General features: G+C 34.9%; 1 protein-coding gene across 2 annotated transcripts in view; it reads right to left on the bottom strand.

Moving 5' to 3' along the window:
* The window catches only part of WASHC3 (WASH complex subunit 3), a 53,646-nt gene that overhangs the window by 11,498 nt on the left and 24,365 nt on the right, over nucleotides 1-17,783 (bottom strand). For both annotated transcript variants that reach the window (XM_045553109.1, XM_045553108.1), the window contains exon 6: nucleotides 2,419-2,483. In XM_045553109.1, the coding sequence (XP_045409065.1) occupies nucleotides 2,419-2,483 (65 nt within the window). The remainder of the gene's footprint in view (nucleotides 1-2,418; nucleotides 2,484-17,783) is intronic.

Here is a 17,783-nt window from a genome sequence, read left to right as displayed (position 1 = left end):
TCTCTTTTGTTCTCCTGAAAAGAGTTAGAACCCATTCTACTAAGTGAAGTATCCCAAGAATGGAAAAATAAGCACCACATGACCTCACCATAAAATTGGTTTCACTGATCAACACCTAAGTGCACATATAGGAATAACATTTATTGAGTGTCGGGCAGATGGGAGGGGGGAGAGGAGATGGGTATATACATATATAATAAGTGCGATATGCACCATCTGGGGGATGGACAAGCTTGAAGCTCTGACTGAAGGGGGGGCAAGGGCAATATACATAACTCAAACATTTGTACCCCCATAACATGCTGAAATAAAAAAAAAAAAAAGAAAGAAAATGACATACCCTCAAACTTGCTAAGCCAGATAGAAGGGAGTGTTGGGGATGTTGGAATTTTCCCCCTGGTAGTCACCTATGGACTTCAGGTGGTGATACCTAATGAAGTCTTGAAGAGTAAGAAACCAGCCAGGCCAATATGATGGGGGAAGGTAGTTCCATAGAGAGGAAAGAAAACATTTAAAGACACCAAAAGGGAATAGGAAAATGATACATTCAGGAAACTGCAAAAACTTTGCTATGGCTGCATGAGAAAGACATGTGGAAGAACGGCAAAAGATGAAGCTAGTGAGAGGGTTTGGGTCTTTATGATAAAAGCATTTATATGCAATGCTTGGACTACATGTTGAAGGCGGTGGAGAGTCACAGGAAGATGTGAAGTAAGAATGAAGTATGAACAGATCCACCCAGACTTTAGTGGATGCCTTGAGTTGAATAGGAAAACCAATTAGGAGCTACTGTAATAATTCAGGTGAGAAATGATGAGGGCCTGAACTAAACAGCAGTGGGTATGGAGGCATGTAGTCCAATGTGAGAGATACTAAACATGAGAAAATCATGTTTAAAATCATGTTTAATATCATGTGACTGACATGGTAGGGGGTAGAAAAGAGGGCAGAATCAAGGATTTTCAAGTCGCTAGTGTAGGTAGCTGCCTGAGGTAAAGAATAATGAAGTAGTTTAGTCTGGGTAGGAATGAAACGAAGCCAGTAGTGGGTAAAAGGATAGGATATCCAGAGTATCTGATGCTTACAGGGCAGTAGTTTTCCATTTTCTCTAGAGAAATATAATAATTTTAAAGGTCATTTTAGCTGTTATTATAGACAGTCTACTGTGTATTTCCAGAAGCAAAAAAAGAAGTCATGGTTAATGTTAAATGTATTTATAACCTATATATTCCAATGAGTATCAAAATGGATTGAACCCATATGTCCAATTCACATTAAAATATATGTCACAATCCAACTGTTTTTAAAGTGTGTGTCAGAAACAATTTCCAGAACAAATGCCAAGTATCCCGGAGATGCAATAGTTCAAATTACCAAGTCATGCTATTGTACTTGAACTGTTTGCTACTTGGATATATATCAAAATGTAGATACATGTTAGAAATCTGTTCTTGCAGACTTAAAAAAAAATTCTTCAATTTCATATTTTGGAAGATAAAATATGAGAAAAAGACTGCTTTATGTGTTTTACCTCCAAAATGTATACCTTTTCTTGGAGGGCTGGGAGCCAAGAAAAATTCCAAAGTATACTTCTAGTACAGTATGAATGCTTGGATAACATAGTTAAATACATTGGGGTGAATTAAAACACCAAACAGGAAAGACTCTTTATGAGTACCTAGATACTTGCAAAATAGAATTCTTCTGAAGAATCCATTAAGATATATATCTTATACAGGATGAATTATGTAGCCAGGTTTGCTTGGATGGAATGAATTATTGTCAAATGTCTGAGATACAATTTTTTAGCATTTCTCAAAAAACACTTTCTAAAACTCACACAAACTGGTATATAGTTTCTTAACAAAAATTAACATGACCTATGGTAACTTTATCCTATTTATTTCTCAATGTGGCTTAATCTAGATGAAGGTAGAATAAATTTCCTATACACTAAGGTGTTAAGTAAAAAGCTGGTAGATAATCACCATTGCCCCTTCCCCACAAAAAAACAAGAAAAAGGTATCAAACAAGAAACTAAGGTTCAAATATAGAGCTTATAGGTTCAAGTTTCTATTATTCTCATACTATAACCAATTCCATGAAACTAACATTAAAATAGGAAGCTTATCTTCCTATTTTACAAGAAAAGCAAAAAATCATCAAATTCCAATTCCTTTGGATATCTAGATTCAACACTGGGCTACTGAAATTGCTCCTAAATTTTACAAAGGTTTTATTATAAGCACAGGATATTTTTCTTTTTGGTAACACAGCAGAGAGACTATTTATGAAGATGGTTTCTTCAACCAGAAAACACTATATAGGAAAAATACAGAGAGCGCTTGCAATATTTTTTTCATAACTGAAAAATTCAATAGCTGGCAGTAACATCATTATATTAGAAGATTTACTTACTCAAGAAGATCTGGGTCTAGTCCTTCCGATATCATTTTGTTTCTTATTGCCATTACTGGAACACCCTAAGTAAAGGATACAAGATAATTCAATCATTAAAAACGCCTCCTTTATATGTCTCCACACTTTACCTAAAACAAGACCTTTAGATGTCTATTTAAAATAGTTCTTAATTTGCTTTTATATTAGTTTGTGCACTGCACTTGAGTAATCTAAAAAGGTACATATTTTATACTGACTTAATGGAATCAGTGCTATCCAGTACCACAGAAGCCCAAATTAAATCCTTTGAGCTTATTCATTACTAACTCTGATGTATAGAAGGCAGAGATCATATTCTCATTCTTATTATAACACTAACAGAAAGAACATATTGATAAATGATTAAAACACTGGCTAGAGTGATACAATGAATACTTAACAATATGAATAAATGTGATCTCAAAGAATTTAGAGCTTTCTACTCTTAAGTATAGCTATGCTTATGCTCTTTTCATATTAAAATGGTCCAATTCCATTTGAACACTTTAGGCACAAAAGTCAAATAGAATTCAAGAACCCTCCTGGGACTATATTAAGCATAGCAACAGTGAGAAAAGGATAAGACGGAAATAAATATAAATTTACTTGTAATAAAGCAAGAAATGAAAACTAACACCACTTGAAAAATATGTTACCCCAAAGTAAGACTGGCTCGAGTGAAATATATTTAAAAACACAATTTACTTAATAATAAAATTAATTTTAATTGTAGAGGAGTTCGACAGTCTGGACAACATAGTGTGACCCCATGTCTACAAAAAGTTTTTTTTTTTTATTTCAGCTCATTATGGGGGTACAAAAGTTCAGGTTACATATATTGCCCATACCCCCCCATCCCCCTGAGTCTGAGCTTCAAGCGTGTCCATTCCCTAGACAGTACTCATCGCACTCATCACGTAGGTATGCACACATCCCCTCCCCCCTTACCCCCCAGACAGAACTTCAAGCGTGTCCATTCCCCAGATAGTGCACATCGCACTCATCAAGTAGGTATACACCCATCCCTTCCCCCCAGCCCCCACCTCTGTCCGATACCCAATTGGTGTTATTCCCAAATATGCACTTAGGTGATTATCAGGGAAACCAGTCTGCTGATGAGTACATGTGGTGCTTATTTTTCCATTTTTGGGATACTTCACTTAACAGAATGGGTTCCAACTCTCTCCAGGAGAACCAAAGAGATGCCATATCACCGTTATTTCTTATAGCTGAGTAATATTCCATGGTATACATATACCACATTTTGCTAATCCATTCATGTATTGATGGGCATTTGGGTTGTTTCCCCATCTTTGCAATTGTGAATTGTGCTGCTATAAACATTCGGGTACAGGTGTCTTTTTTATAGAATGACTTTTGTTCTTTTGGGTAGATGCCCAATAATGGGATTGCTGTATCGAATGGTAGGTCTACTTGAATCTGTTTAAGGTATCTACATATTGTTTTCCACAAGGGTTGCACTAGTTTACAGTCCCACCAGCAGTGTATGAGTGTTCCTGTCTCTCTGCATTCACGCCAACATGTATCGTTTTGGGACTTTTTGATAAAGGCCATTCTCACTGGAGTTAAGTGATATCTCATTGTGGTTTTGATTTGCATTTCCCTGATGATTAGAGATGTTGAACATTTTTTCATATGTTTGTTAGCCATTTTTATGTCTTCTTTTGAAAAATTTCTATTCATGTCCTTTGCCCACTTTTTGATAGGATTGTTCGAGTTTTTCTTACTGATTTTCCTGAGTTCTAAATAGATTCTTGTTATCAGTCTTTTATCTGATGTGTAGTATGCGAAAATTTTTTCCCATTCTGTAGGTTGTCTGTTTACTCTCATGACTGTTTCTTTGGCTGTGCAGAAGCTTTTTAATTTGATCAGGTCCCATTTATTTATTTTTGTTGTTGCTGTGATTGCCTTAGGGGTCTTCTTCATAAATTCTTTGCCTAGGCCAATGTCTGTAAGAGTCTTTCCTACATTTTCTTCTAGAATTCTAATAGTTTCCCACCTAAGGTTTAAGTCTGTTATCCACCGTGATTTGATTTTTGTGAGAGGTGAAAGCTGTGGGTCCTGTTTTAGTCTTCTACATGTGGCTATCCAGTTTTCCCAGCACCATTTATTAAATAAGGAATCCTTTCCCCAGAGTATGTTTTTGTCTGCTTTGTCAAAGATTAGATGGCTATATGAGGATGGCTTTATATTTGGATTTTCTGTTCTGTTCCACTGGTCTGTGTCCCTGCACTTGTGCCAATACCAAGCAGTTTTAATAATCACAGCTTTGTAGTATAGTTTGAAGTCTGGCAAATTAATACTGCCTATTTTGTTTTTGTTGCTTAAAATTGGACCCAACAGGAGCAGCCTTCCAGCTGAGGTAGCAAAATCCTGAACAACACGTGAAGGGCTCCCCCTAGTGACAGAGGAGGCAGCTTACCTGGGCTGCTGCACAGCCCAAGATCAGCACGCAAGCCGTGCCTCTATCCAGACTAAAGCTGAAAGAAGGGACCTAGCGATTGATCCAGATGGGAAGGGCTCAGCGAAAGAACTCTGGGAGTATAAAGAATCAAGCTGAAATCTTGCCCTCAAAGAGGATGACTAGTTCTCTACCAATTGACACAAACCAGATTCAAAATAGCAACATGTCACAGGAAGAATTTCAAACATGGATCATAAATAAGCTGAATATTATGCAAGAAAAAATGGATAACCAACACAAAGAAACCACAAAAAAGATCCAGGACTTGGAAGAAAAATTCACTAAAGAAATCGAAATATTGAACAAAAATCAAACTGAACTACAAAAAGTTTTTAAAAAATTAGTAGGGCATGGTGGCGCATGCCTGAGCCCAGGAGTTCGAGGTTGCAGTGAGCTATAACCACAACACTGCACTCCAGCCTAGGCAACAGAATGAGGAGAGTAGAGGAGAAAACTAACTACTTAAATGACAAGGCTGGGAATTTAACTTGATAATTAAATGCCATTCAACTATTTAGGATAACACGGAAAGTTGGCAGTTTGGAACATTTCATTAAAAAAAAATGGAAGTGCTTAGTAGAAAAGGGGAAAAGAAAGCAGAGTTAATGCCATACTTCTTTAAAAAGACCTCTCAGCTTCTATTAGCTATGGTTTCATGGTATAAAGTCTTTCTATAAACTCAACAATGTGATTTACTTATTATACTTTAGCATAATCCACAGGACATCATTGGAAAGGTTATACAAGCAAGTTACAAAGCCGAGAAAACAGAAGCAAGGAGAAATGAAGTTGAAATAAAACATTTCCTAAAATATAGCAAAGAAAGTGTATATGGGGTGGAGGTGAGGGGAAGTAGTGGGTGGGAAGGAAGGAGTGGGGAACAGGGAAGTTGGTGGAATTAGATAAGCTTCCTATTTTAATGTTAGTTTCATGGAATTGGTTATAGTATGAGAATAATAGAAACCTGAACCTATAAGCTCCATAGTTGAACCTTAGTTTCTTGGATTGGCTTACAGCACAAGAGTACAAATACACATACACAAAATTTGGTGCCTTTAGTCATTTCTGTATATGGCTATAGGTAAAGGGAAATACAGTTAACTTCTAATATCCCACATTAAAGACTTATTAACACCACTTTAATACAAATCTCATAAAGCTTGATAACAAATAATTTGGCCTGTGTTCCAAAGAATGCACTCCAAAGGGATTTGCCATTGTTTCCAGTGATGTTGCTTAGAAAATTTGTTGTTTTCCTGTATTCTTCCTTAGAGGTCAAGTAACAGAGTCTGGTTTGTTAAACACCAAAATGAAGTGTCCAATTTCTGATTGCCAAGAGACAAAGCTACTGGTGGTCTAAAGAGGACATGAGAGACCTCAAAACTGAAGTCTACTGAACTGTGGGATTTTTTTTGGCAAGTGAAAATGGCAGTTTGTCCAACATAAGTAATGAAGAAGAGAGAAGGCAGCCATAAGTCTGATGTTCCAAAAAATCACGTCTGTATTTGCGTCACTGGAGAAAGTGTGTAAAGAAGCCGCACTAATGAAATTATGATGGCAGCACTAATAGTGAAATACTAAGTACTTATATCACAAAAACTGTTGCGAGGTTTAGAGGCCTGCCAATATTTACATTTACTTGTTATTGTATTAATGAAAGCCAAACTATTGAATCCCTCAATAAACTATGTTAAAATTTTCCTCAAGTTTTAGATTAGAAGGGGGAAAAAAAGCCTTATTCAATTTAAGAGATATAAATGACCTTTCTTTTTTTAAAATTAAAAATGCTCCTTATATTTTAGAATGTTTCCTCTCAGTTTATAAGTTTGAATCACAATTCAATTATGAAAGAAGGAAAATATGAAGTTTTTTTCCTACCTAAGGCAACAGTAAAGAAAAGCACTATTGAGTTGATAGGTAGATAAAACTTTATTTGTAGAGAGCAGGAACAAGCAGGAATTGAAAAGATGCTATGGGTTGCTAAAAGGCAGCCAGTCCTCCAATCAGGCTCCTTTTATTTAAAATTTAACTTAGTAATATAGACTCAACCATATCCTTGCCTTCTGATTTTCAATAGTGCTATCTTTAAAATATCTATACTGTACTTCATGAATTATATTAGAGTGTTATATTTAGGATATAATTTTGAGATAAAATATTATACATGATAGATAATTGTTTACTGAACAAATCACAACACAAATGAAAGCACATGCTCAATGATCTTTTCTCTTTCTGGAAGCTTTCAGTGAAGGGATACAAAATTAATTTAAATAAATCTCTTAATCACTGTAAAACGAATATCGCTATCTAAAAAAGGAGCAGCTTTATTTCTAATGACCTGTACAGATCTAGGAAATGCTAGACTCTGATGTTAACTCTGATAATGTTACTACCAAGGGTTTTTAATTTGAACCGAAATACATGGGCCAAAGAGTCTCACATATCTTGATTAGTACTATACATAGTGGTTTCTTTTGGTTTCTATGAAAGCTAACAGTAAATTATTCCTATTTCAAGAATTATCTCAAGGCATCAGTTTCACAATAAGTATTTCCCACTGACTGCAATCAGGTATCTTTAAATATGAAGGAATAAATCGCTTGAATAAATGCGCAAAAATGATATCAGCTGTGACTAGAGCCCCAGGAAGTTGGTAAGGCAATTACTATTGCTTTATTCATAAAATAAACACATTTTAGCAGTTTCAAAAAGTGAAGGATCTATTGTTGAGACACAATTCAAAACACAGCTGCATCAATTTCCCCATGTGATTGATTCTCCTCCCTATCTCTCCTATAAAATACACTGTAACACTATAAATATGAGGTGTCAATGACCAAAAAAGTGGATGGTGTTTTCTTTGCATTTTGTAGCTACTCAAGTGTTTGCTGGATTTAAGAATAATTTAGGGCTATGGAGGACCCATTTTCCTCTCTTCACTATGATGCAAATGCAATATCTAAAATTGAAAGATTCACTTTGATAGGCTAATTCATGGTAGAACTCCATTTTTAATATATAGCTCATTTGGTTCAAATGATACAGTATTTGTTCTTCAAAGAATATATTAATTAGAAATTTCTAAATTTAATTATACTTTTACTTTCTAGGAATAAAAACTTTGAATAAAAATTTCCGAAGACTTTTTACAGCAAATCATTTTGGAATTTGCTACCTAAGGGTATAATAAGTTCAGATGGTCTCCTGAACAATTTTTGAAAACTTACAGTTATTTGTACCTGTTCAAGAGGATTTAAAGAACTATCTCTAAATACAGCAATAAAGGCTAGAAAGAATAGAATTCTTAGTAATTAATAATGAAGATTATTCTAATGACTGAAATCACAAAATATTCATTTTTAAATTAATTTTCCAATAGTGGTAATGTATTTGAACTGGTATATTATGCTTCTCTCTCTCAATGCCCTTAGGGATCTAATAGGTACCCATTTAAAGAGAGATGGCCAGGATTAGGCATTCCATGTGTCTACAGAACCACAATGAAGCGCCCTGGATCTGATAACAATGTGTCATCAGCACATGGTCTAACCAATTAATAAAAGTCATTTGTGAACTTGGGCTAGAAAAAAAGCAAGAAAAAATTTGGAATGCTTCACTGAATTATAAAAACCTTCAGTAAATTGTACTTAGGTCTGAAAATATCTTTTAAAATTATAATATTAAGAAAAATACGAAAATATAACTATCTTCAAGTAGAACAGATAATTTTCATTCATTTTTCCCAGTAAAATTCAATATTTTTAAATCTACTTTATTTCTTTTAAAACATACAGTTAACACATCAGCATTTTCCTCTAAATGGTAAATAATCTTTAACAAAAAATGAGTTTACAAACGTATGTAAGTTGCATCTTACATTGCTGTGATCAATTCAAGACAAATTATCTTCTGACCTAGGACTGTCACATTATGAATGCTTACACTACTTGAGATCCTAGTTAGCATGTAGTGCTAAAAATGCCTTCCTCAAGTTATAGTCCCTACAACCTCTTAGGCACTTCTCTCCCTCCTCAGGTGAGCTCACTTCCTTATTATACCTCATTTGCGTCTTTATTCCTTACTTTTTCTCTCATCAATTAAACACAATCTTAAACAAACAAATTTACAGCTAGGTTGAGAATCATGATATTTCTAAAAAGAGTAAATCTATGTAAATGACTACTTAATTTATGACTATTATTTCCTCCTCACCAATTTGGAAAACTTTTAAGTGAGGCCCCTCCTTATTTCTGGCAGAGGTGGTCAGTGAGAAAGATGAAAGAAAGGTACTGAGAAATTAAAACTGGATAACTGAAAAATTATAGTTGGATCAGAGCAAAAGGACTATACCACACATTTCAGCAAGCATAAAAACTGTTATTGCTAGTGTATATCTTCAAGAGCTTCCTTATGAGCCTTAATAGAATGCTGTTCCTTTTGTCACAATTTCTGAAGAGTTAAGAAGCTGTTTAAATGAGTTAGAATGAAAGATATGAAGTCAAACATTAAGATAGTTTTCTGCTAATGCCTTTTGTTATCATTTTATATATCATAAAAAGGAAATTCTTATGAAACTTAACACTATTAAGCTAATCCTCTAAACATTCCCTCCCTTGTGTTTATTTGTTTCTGTCCCCTCTTTGTCTTTCTGTCGTGGGGAAAGGGAGACAGAGGTAGGGCATAGTAGCAAATTTAAGGCAGATAAAATAACTTTTTTGACACAGTAAAATAAACAGAAATCAATAATTAAACATTTTGGCTTGAAAGGACTGTTACAGAGAAGTCATCCTACACACTGTTTAAATTATTTTAATTATAATACCAACGGCACAAAAATATGATGTGGAGAACAAATTCCTGAAGAAATACATTCTCTTCTAACACACTCTGAAAACTGATTTGACAAACTGAACATCCTAAGTTTATTACCTTCTCAATTATTTTTAAAAGATTATTTTGCATTCTCAATTCTCTTACATTTCACTTACTCCCCCCTTTAAATTATTTTTTAAATTAAAATTAATTTCAATTATCTGATATATTATAAGAAAATAGAGTACTCAAGTGTATAGTAACTAAATACCCTTCTACAACTCTAACGGAGACTGGAGTCTGTATAATATATTAGTTTGTTGGTATGTGACTATTCTTCAAATATGACTGAGAATTCCAAAACTTCCTGAGGCTCACAACTCAAAATATATGTTCCAGAGACAGTACGCACTATAAATAAAAATAGTCACGGTAACAACTAGTTCCTGGAAACAAATTATTCACAAATGGATACTTTCACAGCAATTGAATGCCACCTAAGGATAGCTATAATGAAAAATATGTGATATTAGTATTAAAATATTCTGATCTGTATATCAACAGCGGTATTAGTGAAGAACAGATGAGAATCAAGGGTGGCATGTATAATATTACCATCTAGATATTGGCAACCATATAACTTACTAGGTACCTGCCTACTACATGGCAAGTACTTCCTGTCATCTTCTATATCACCCATCAAGAAAAGCAAGAAATTTAAAACTTGGACTTAGTAATATCATTGTTTACTGCTTTCTAACAAAGAAAAATTTAAAAGAAAGAATAAACAGAAGGGCAAATACATAATTTAAAGGCTGTCTTCTCAACACTAAGAAATTGAGAAGATTGTGCACAGCATGACTAGTTCTAAGTTCCCTAACTTTCAAGGCATCATGGGGAGAGTTCAAAATGCAGCCAAAATGACTGAAAAATAATAATCTGCAAAACTGGCATAATAATTCTTCACACATGGTTTCCTTAGAGGCCGGTTTACTGACTTTAGCAGAGAATAAGTAATTTTTGTACTTCTTTTCCAAAAATATGACAAAAAGTAGTGTGTTTCTAGGTTCTCTGGATACTCAGGCCATGGCAAAGCATAGGTAACACAGCAGGGGCTTCCAATTGGTGGCTAACTGTCAGTTTTCTGGTTAGGGGGAAGCTCTATCTAAACTTTGTTGTATTTGATATAAGATAGAATGTAGAGGAAGAAGGCTAACTGTCAGAGGTCACTTGAATTTCATTTATTCCAACTCAAAGTTACTTTACCATTCTGCTAAGCTTTGCTTCTTTCTTTTAGTTATATTCAAATAGACTTGGCTAACTATGTACCTGATGTGAAGGATAAAATATTTTTATTTACAATTTTCAAGGTTGGCCACATTATGCAATTAATTAAAAAGACAAATGTTTATTTGCATTTCTGCTTTATCTACATTCATAAGTGTAGAAAATCTGGTAATTGGGCATGAAGCTTTTATTTTCAATAAACAGAGTGAGGCTAAAACAACACAAAAAAATTATCTCCCTATCCCCCAAACCTTCATGTGCTCAAAAACCATTAACATTAATATTGATTAGTAAATCTTAGGTATCATAAAAAAATGAAATACATACTAATGTAATACATGTAGTTTTAAAACAATGAAACAAATAACATATAGTTAAACTACATCCATACCAGTGTTTTTCACAGCTGTGATTATATACGAACCCAGTAATTCCTCCTTTGGACTACACTATTGATCTGTGATGAGGAACCTACCCTGGGGTTCCCTAGACCATGGAAAGCATATGACTAGGGTCATATCCAAAAAAGGTTTTAAAGACTTTAATTGTTCTAACAGTAACTACACCTTGTTTGGTATCTAAAGAGTACTCTACTCCATGCTTGATTAGTTTCACGAGGTCCAAGGTGCGTAACTTCTTGAGGAACATCTTTAATAATCATTTGGAGCCTCTTCATCCTTAGGTAATGGAAGTCACATTTCTCCAGGCCAACATCCATGGCTGGCAGCAGATACATCAGAACCACCAGAACCAAAGAGATTATTCAATTCACATTTTAAGCCAGCCAAAGAAAACAGAGCTTTAAAAAAGTCTAAGTATCCGAAGAGACTGTTTTGGCAAATATGGTTTCAAAAAATACAAGTCATTAGCTTCTTAATGTGGAAGTCGGACTTTCCCAATGCACGATTTATTACTGGCAAAGGATTCACCAAACTCTGCCAGTAAAAAGAGGAGAATTGTTGGAAAAGTGATCTATGTACACAATTCCAGTTAAGTTATAAAAGCAATATGTAATTTAGTAAAGGCTTGTGCTGCACTATTATGACAACAAACATTAAATCAGAATCAATTATCTGCCACATTTGGAACACAACGGTATTACTTACTGAAAATCTTGTATAAAACTTGTGTAAAAAGGAGAAAAAAATGTCAGAAAATGCCAGCAGGTGTTACAGGAACATTCATTAATAAAAAGATTCACATTTAGGGATCAATTAATAGATTACAAATCTAAAGAAACTTTAGATTTTATTTTATGTATGAGGGAACTGAGGCCTTGAGAAGTGACATGACCTGAACATGGTCACATAAGGAGTATATGACAAAGCTAAGAAACTATACCATGTTGCATCTCAGAAGTACAGGGTAAAGATCTGGGTATACTCCTAGGCATTCAAATTGTCTCTCAGAGAAACAACTACTTTCTGGAACTGTAATCATTCTTTTATCTCACAGAGGATAATCCATGAGTGACACAAAAAGGCATGGAGACGAAAGAACAAGGTAATGCTTATTACTCTTTGAATTGTTACTTGTGATAAGTGAAGGACTGTGTTGGCTTCTCTTCAGAGGAGTTTATATTAAATGGTCTTAATTATCTAGGCTCTAAAATAGATTCACCGGTGTGTGACAAGAGAGGCAAGGCAAACATAAAAGTAGGACATTCCAGGGGATAGCCACGACCCAGAAAAAGGAAGCCAAAAAAGATGGTAGCTCATCCTGATATCCAGGAAGTCTGAAAATTAAAAACAAAGCCTGTTTTTTTAATAATCTGCAGAATTTTCTATGTCTACCTACCTAAAGTGAATCACTACACATTGGTAGTCTGCAAATTCAAGCTTTCTATACTAGAGAATAAGCTTAAAGGGCTTGAAAAACACTTTTCCACTGTCTTATTATAGAGGATGAAATGGTTCTAAACAATAATTCAGGAAGGAAGTGGTAGAAAAGATTAAAAGATTGTTGAGGAGCTATTACATATCAAGATGCTACTGAGTGGAAGAATATTATATTTTAGAAAATAAGAAACTCAGCATAATTGGAATATAGGTATAACACTCTGCTTATGGAACAGTAATTCCTACTTTTAATGACAAGAATATAATGGTAATTGAAAAAGGATAAATCCTATTAATGCCCTTTCACAAGGTAAAAGACCTTGTAGTACTGTTAATTCCCTTTTGAGGGTATGGAGATGGTTTTTTTAGGATCTTGAGAATAGATTTTTATACTCTTTGCATAAATACAGTGATTTTTTTTTCAGAAAGATAGGTTTTTTTTTTGGAGACCATGCTATTTTCCCTTTTGTTCATACAAACAATTCCCTAAAAGTTGGAACGTAGGCTTCTAAAATTAAGCTTTTATAACCTGTAGTAACATGTACAATGGGTGGTAAACCACCCAAGACTACACTTATAGACAAAGTAGAACTCATTTAATTAATTATGCTGATATTAGTATTTCTCTACATTCACAACTAAAGCTAAATTTCGAGTGGTGGGTAAGCAAGAGAAACCTTACCACCCCCTGAAGTTGAAAAAAATTGGGTATTTTAATGAAAATCTAAAATCTTGTTAAGATTCATTATTATTTTTATTCCATTGTGATCTGAGAAGATGCAGGGTATGATTTCTATTTTTTTAATTTTTTTTAAGACTTGCTTTATGACCTAGGGTATGGTCAATCTTAGAGAATGTCCCGTGAGCTGATGAGAAGAATGTATATTCAGTTGTGCAGACCCGGGGAGGTGGGGGGGGGGAGGGGATGGAGGTATGACTACATGATGAGTGCCAGGCGCACTGTCTGGAGAATGAGAACAGACGCGCTTGGGACTCTGACTTGGGGGGATGGGTGGGACATGGAAAATGTATATAACCTAAACTTATGTACCCCCATGATGAGCTGAAATAAAAAGGAAAAATAAAAAATAAAAAAATAAAAATAATAAAAAAAATAAAATAAAAAAAAAATAAAATCTTGTTGGGAAATGAAATACTTTTCAATATTGATAAGGCAATATGTAATGAAGCTGCCCTCTAGAATTGGCTGGGGTTAGGCTCCTTTTTATGGCCAGTGGTCAATTTTGTTTTTCTATCTATATCCCTCTGAACCCTGTTTGTTCTCAGATATACTCAAGGAACTGAACCACCTTATCAGAGTTTATACTCAAGGAATTGAACCACCTTATCACAGGGAACTAGAAGACTAACAGAAAATAGACTAACTAGAAGACTAACAGAAAATGGGAAGGCATATCACCATCCTAGAGTACAGAGATACAAAGCTGTCTGGATTCTTCCCATCTCAATGATAGAAACTGAATGATGCAATGGCACAGACTATAATGTATCTCTAATGACTCTTCTCCATTCCTGTGAGGCATTTTCTAAAGCAAGGTGCCACTGTCATCTGTTCTTCCAGTTAAAACTTACAGTTTTATAAAGGAATGGATATAAGAAACACAACTAGCTATGCAGATACTACTGAAGAACAATATTTTCGGTGATGACTTATGACATTAGAATAATTGTACTCCTGGAAAAGTGCTAAGTAGTTCAGAAAAACCAAAAGATTATGCTTAGCAATACCCACAGGTATGATCAAGGGGCTTGCGACTGAAATCAAAGGATAAAAAAAATCCTCAATTAAAACTGTAAGATTAGATCTACAAATAACAATAATACAATAGAGAAGAATACAAAGTGGAAGAACTATTAAAAAATTATTAGGAGGAAAAATGTAAACAGAAAATAAATCCAACAGCCTAAAGAAAGTGTGTGTGTTTCTGTGTATGTGTGTAGTTATACAAAGGAAACCTGAAATTTCAAAATAAATAAATCTTGGGAATTGCTAACACTTAGTCGGAAGAAACTTGTGAATGAGAATGAGCATTTCAAAGGAATGTCTTACAATGTTTACAATAGAAAGAGGACAATAACTATAAATCAACACATATACACATATATGGAAATTCTTGAACATGGGATAAAGAAACTCCTAAATGAGGCTAAAATAAGGTAAAAGTTGTATTATGAGATAGGGCATACTTTTTGGCCACCACACCAGATGGAGGATTTAGATAAGGCTTTCCTAAAACATTACAAACAGGCACAAAGATAAGACACAGATATGATAGGGGGACATTATCTATCTATATGTACTAGAAGCTTAATTTTAGCCAAATCAGAACATCAGAAAATTTATCATCTGATAAATTCCTATGTTTCTTTGCTGAAAATTTCTTTCTTTTTGTTTTTTTTTTAGATGGAGTTTCACTCTGTTGCCCAGGCTAGAGTGCCATGGAGTCAGCCTAGCTCATAGCAACCTCAAACTCCTGGGCTCAAGAAATCCTCCTACCTCAGTCTCACGAGTAGCTGAGACTACAGGTGCACACCACCACACCTGGCTAATTTTTCTATTTTTAGTAGAGACACGGTCTTGCTCTTGCTCAGGCTGGTCCCAAACTCCCGACCTCAAGCGATCCTCCTATCTCAGCCTCCCAGAGTGCTAGTCAGCTTCTCAGAGTGCTAGAATTATAGGCATGAGCCACTGTGCCTAGTCTGAAAATTAATTCTTAAACAGACAAAGGAAGCAATGAGGGAAATAGGTTTAACTATTTTGTACTTAAGTTTGAACACAAAGGCCAAAATGAATGATGATGCAGAAGTGTCAGGAACTCCGGTAGTGACCATATGAAGATTTGACAATCCTGGGCATTGTCAAACATGGAGCCTACATCTGCTGTTGGAAATTGACAGTCACTCATGATATACTTAAGAAATAGAAGAAAAGGTAGATTTATAGATGGTTCAATATTACAATCCAAAGAATAATGACTGGCAGATTCATGTCAACCTTGAGGAAGACTTCTACTTGGTCTATTCTTGTTTTGGTACTACAAAACATTTTAAACTGATAAACTGAAGAAATGAGAGCACATTTACACATTTCCAGGTGATACAAAGCTGGGAAGGAGAGTTAATATGCAGGATTAAATAGTCCATTCAACAAATATTGATTGGATACCTTTATGGGTGAGGGGTTAAAATGAATATAAAGATTATTCAAGATACCGTTCTTCCTCTCATGGTTCCATTTTCAACTGGGGATGTAAAAATATGGACAAATAATCACAGAACAAGGTATGAATTCATAAATTCTAGAAGGATTAGAGATAAAGTGGTTGGATAGGTCAATGAAGGGAGATATTAATTCTAGCTTTATGTGCTGGTAGGTTTAGAATCTGGGATGATTTAGTGGAAGCATTCATAAGAACATGTTAGATGAGTAGAATTTGGACATGTAATAAGGGGAATCTAGATTCAGGAGTAGAAAAGCATGGAGCTTATATAGGGAAAGGTTTGTGGTTTTGTCTGACTACAGAATGGAATTCAGGACAGGGAGCAGCAGGAAATAAAAATTGGGTAATAAGATTCTGGGATACAGGCTGGCACAATAAACTAAAAACAATAAAATTCAATTTAACTTGGATAAATTTCTAGTTTTAGGATGGCAATTTGATGTTGTTCTCCCCTTTCTTCTTGCAAATCACCCTCAAACAGTAAGAAACAGAATATAACCTCTAGCTTTACTGATACAGATGCATATATGAACCACATCACAGGACAGTTTAGAGCAGATATAAGAATGATTGATGACTTAGCATAGCAATGGAAGGTCAAGCCCATGTGCCTGAAGAGGGAGACACCATGAAGTAGCAGCACTTCCAGAACCCTGAAAATGCTTAGGAAATAAAAACAACTGTACCAAAGAAAGGAAGGAGGCAAAAGGCTGAATGTAGGAAGACTTAGCTAAAATCAGAAAAAGGCTGAGGCAGAGAAGTTGAACCCTTGATCATACTCAGTGACATCAAGCAAAAAGGATGGACTGAAGTTAAGTACCAAGTACTGCTAGTGGGTTAAGACTTTCTTTTCTTTTCTTTTTTCTTTTTTGAGACATAGTCTTGCTCTGTTGCCTGGGTTAGAATGCAGTGGCATCATCATAGCTCACTGCAACTTCAAACTCCTGGGCTCAAGTGATCCTCCTGCCTCAGCCTCCAAAGTAGCTGGCACTACAGGTGCGTGCCATCATGCCTGACTAACTTTTTAAGTTTTTTTTTGTACAGATGGGCTTTTGCTATTGCCCAGGTTGGTTTCAAACTCCTGGCCTCAAGCAATACTCCTGCTTCAGCCTCCCAAAGTGTTAGGATTACAGGTGTGAGCTACTGCGCCCAGTCAAGGCTTTCTTTTTTAAATAAAACAATTTATTATTTTCTTAAATGTTTTTAAATTTAAAAATATGTATGATGTAATATATAGTTTATAATATTTTAAAAAGTTCTTAATTAGAAGAGCTTTATTCCAAAATACAGATGCTCTATATGCCAAGTACCAACACTAGAGATTCTAATTTTGTAGTGTGGGGCCCAGGAACTTATATTTTGCAATTTTCTCATTCTGAAAGCCACTGAGCTAGTGTGAAAAAGAAATCTATCATCAAAACCTATGAAAAGGTAAAATGGCACAGAGAAAAATATAGGCATTTTCATTCATAACTAAATACTATGTGCTAGGTATTGTTCTAGGAATGGGAATAAGGCAGTACACACAAAAAATTCCCTGTCCTCGTTGAGTTTTTGATTTAGTAGAGGAAAAGACACAAAGTAAATATGTAAAATACGAACAATGCTAGAAGCTGATATGAAGAAAAATACAGTAGGGAAGGGGTAAAGAGAATTGGGTCAGAGGACACTACAATT

The sequence above is a fragment of the Lemur catta genome, chromosome 6 (genome assembly GCF_020740605.2).
Source record: "Lemur catta isolate mLemCat1 chromosome 6, mLemCat1.pri, whole genome shotgun sequence".
Lineage (NCBI taxonomy): Eukaryota > Metazoa > Chordata > Mammalia > Primates > Lemuridae > Lemur > Lemur catta.
This window is presented reverse-complemented; position numbering and strand designations above follow the sequence as displayed.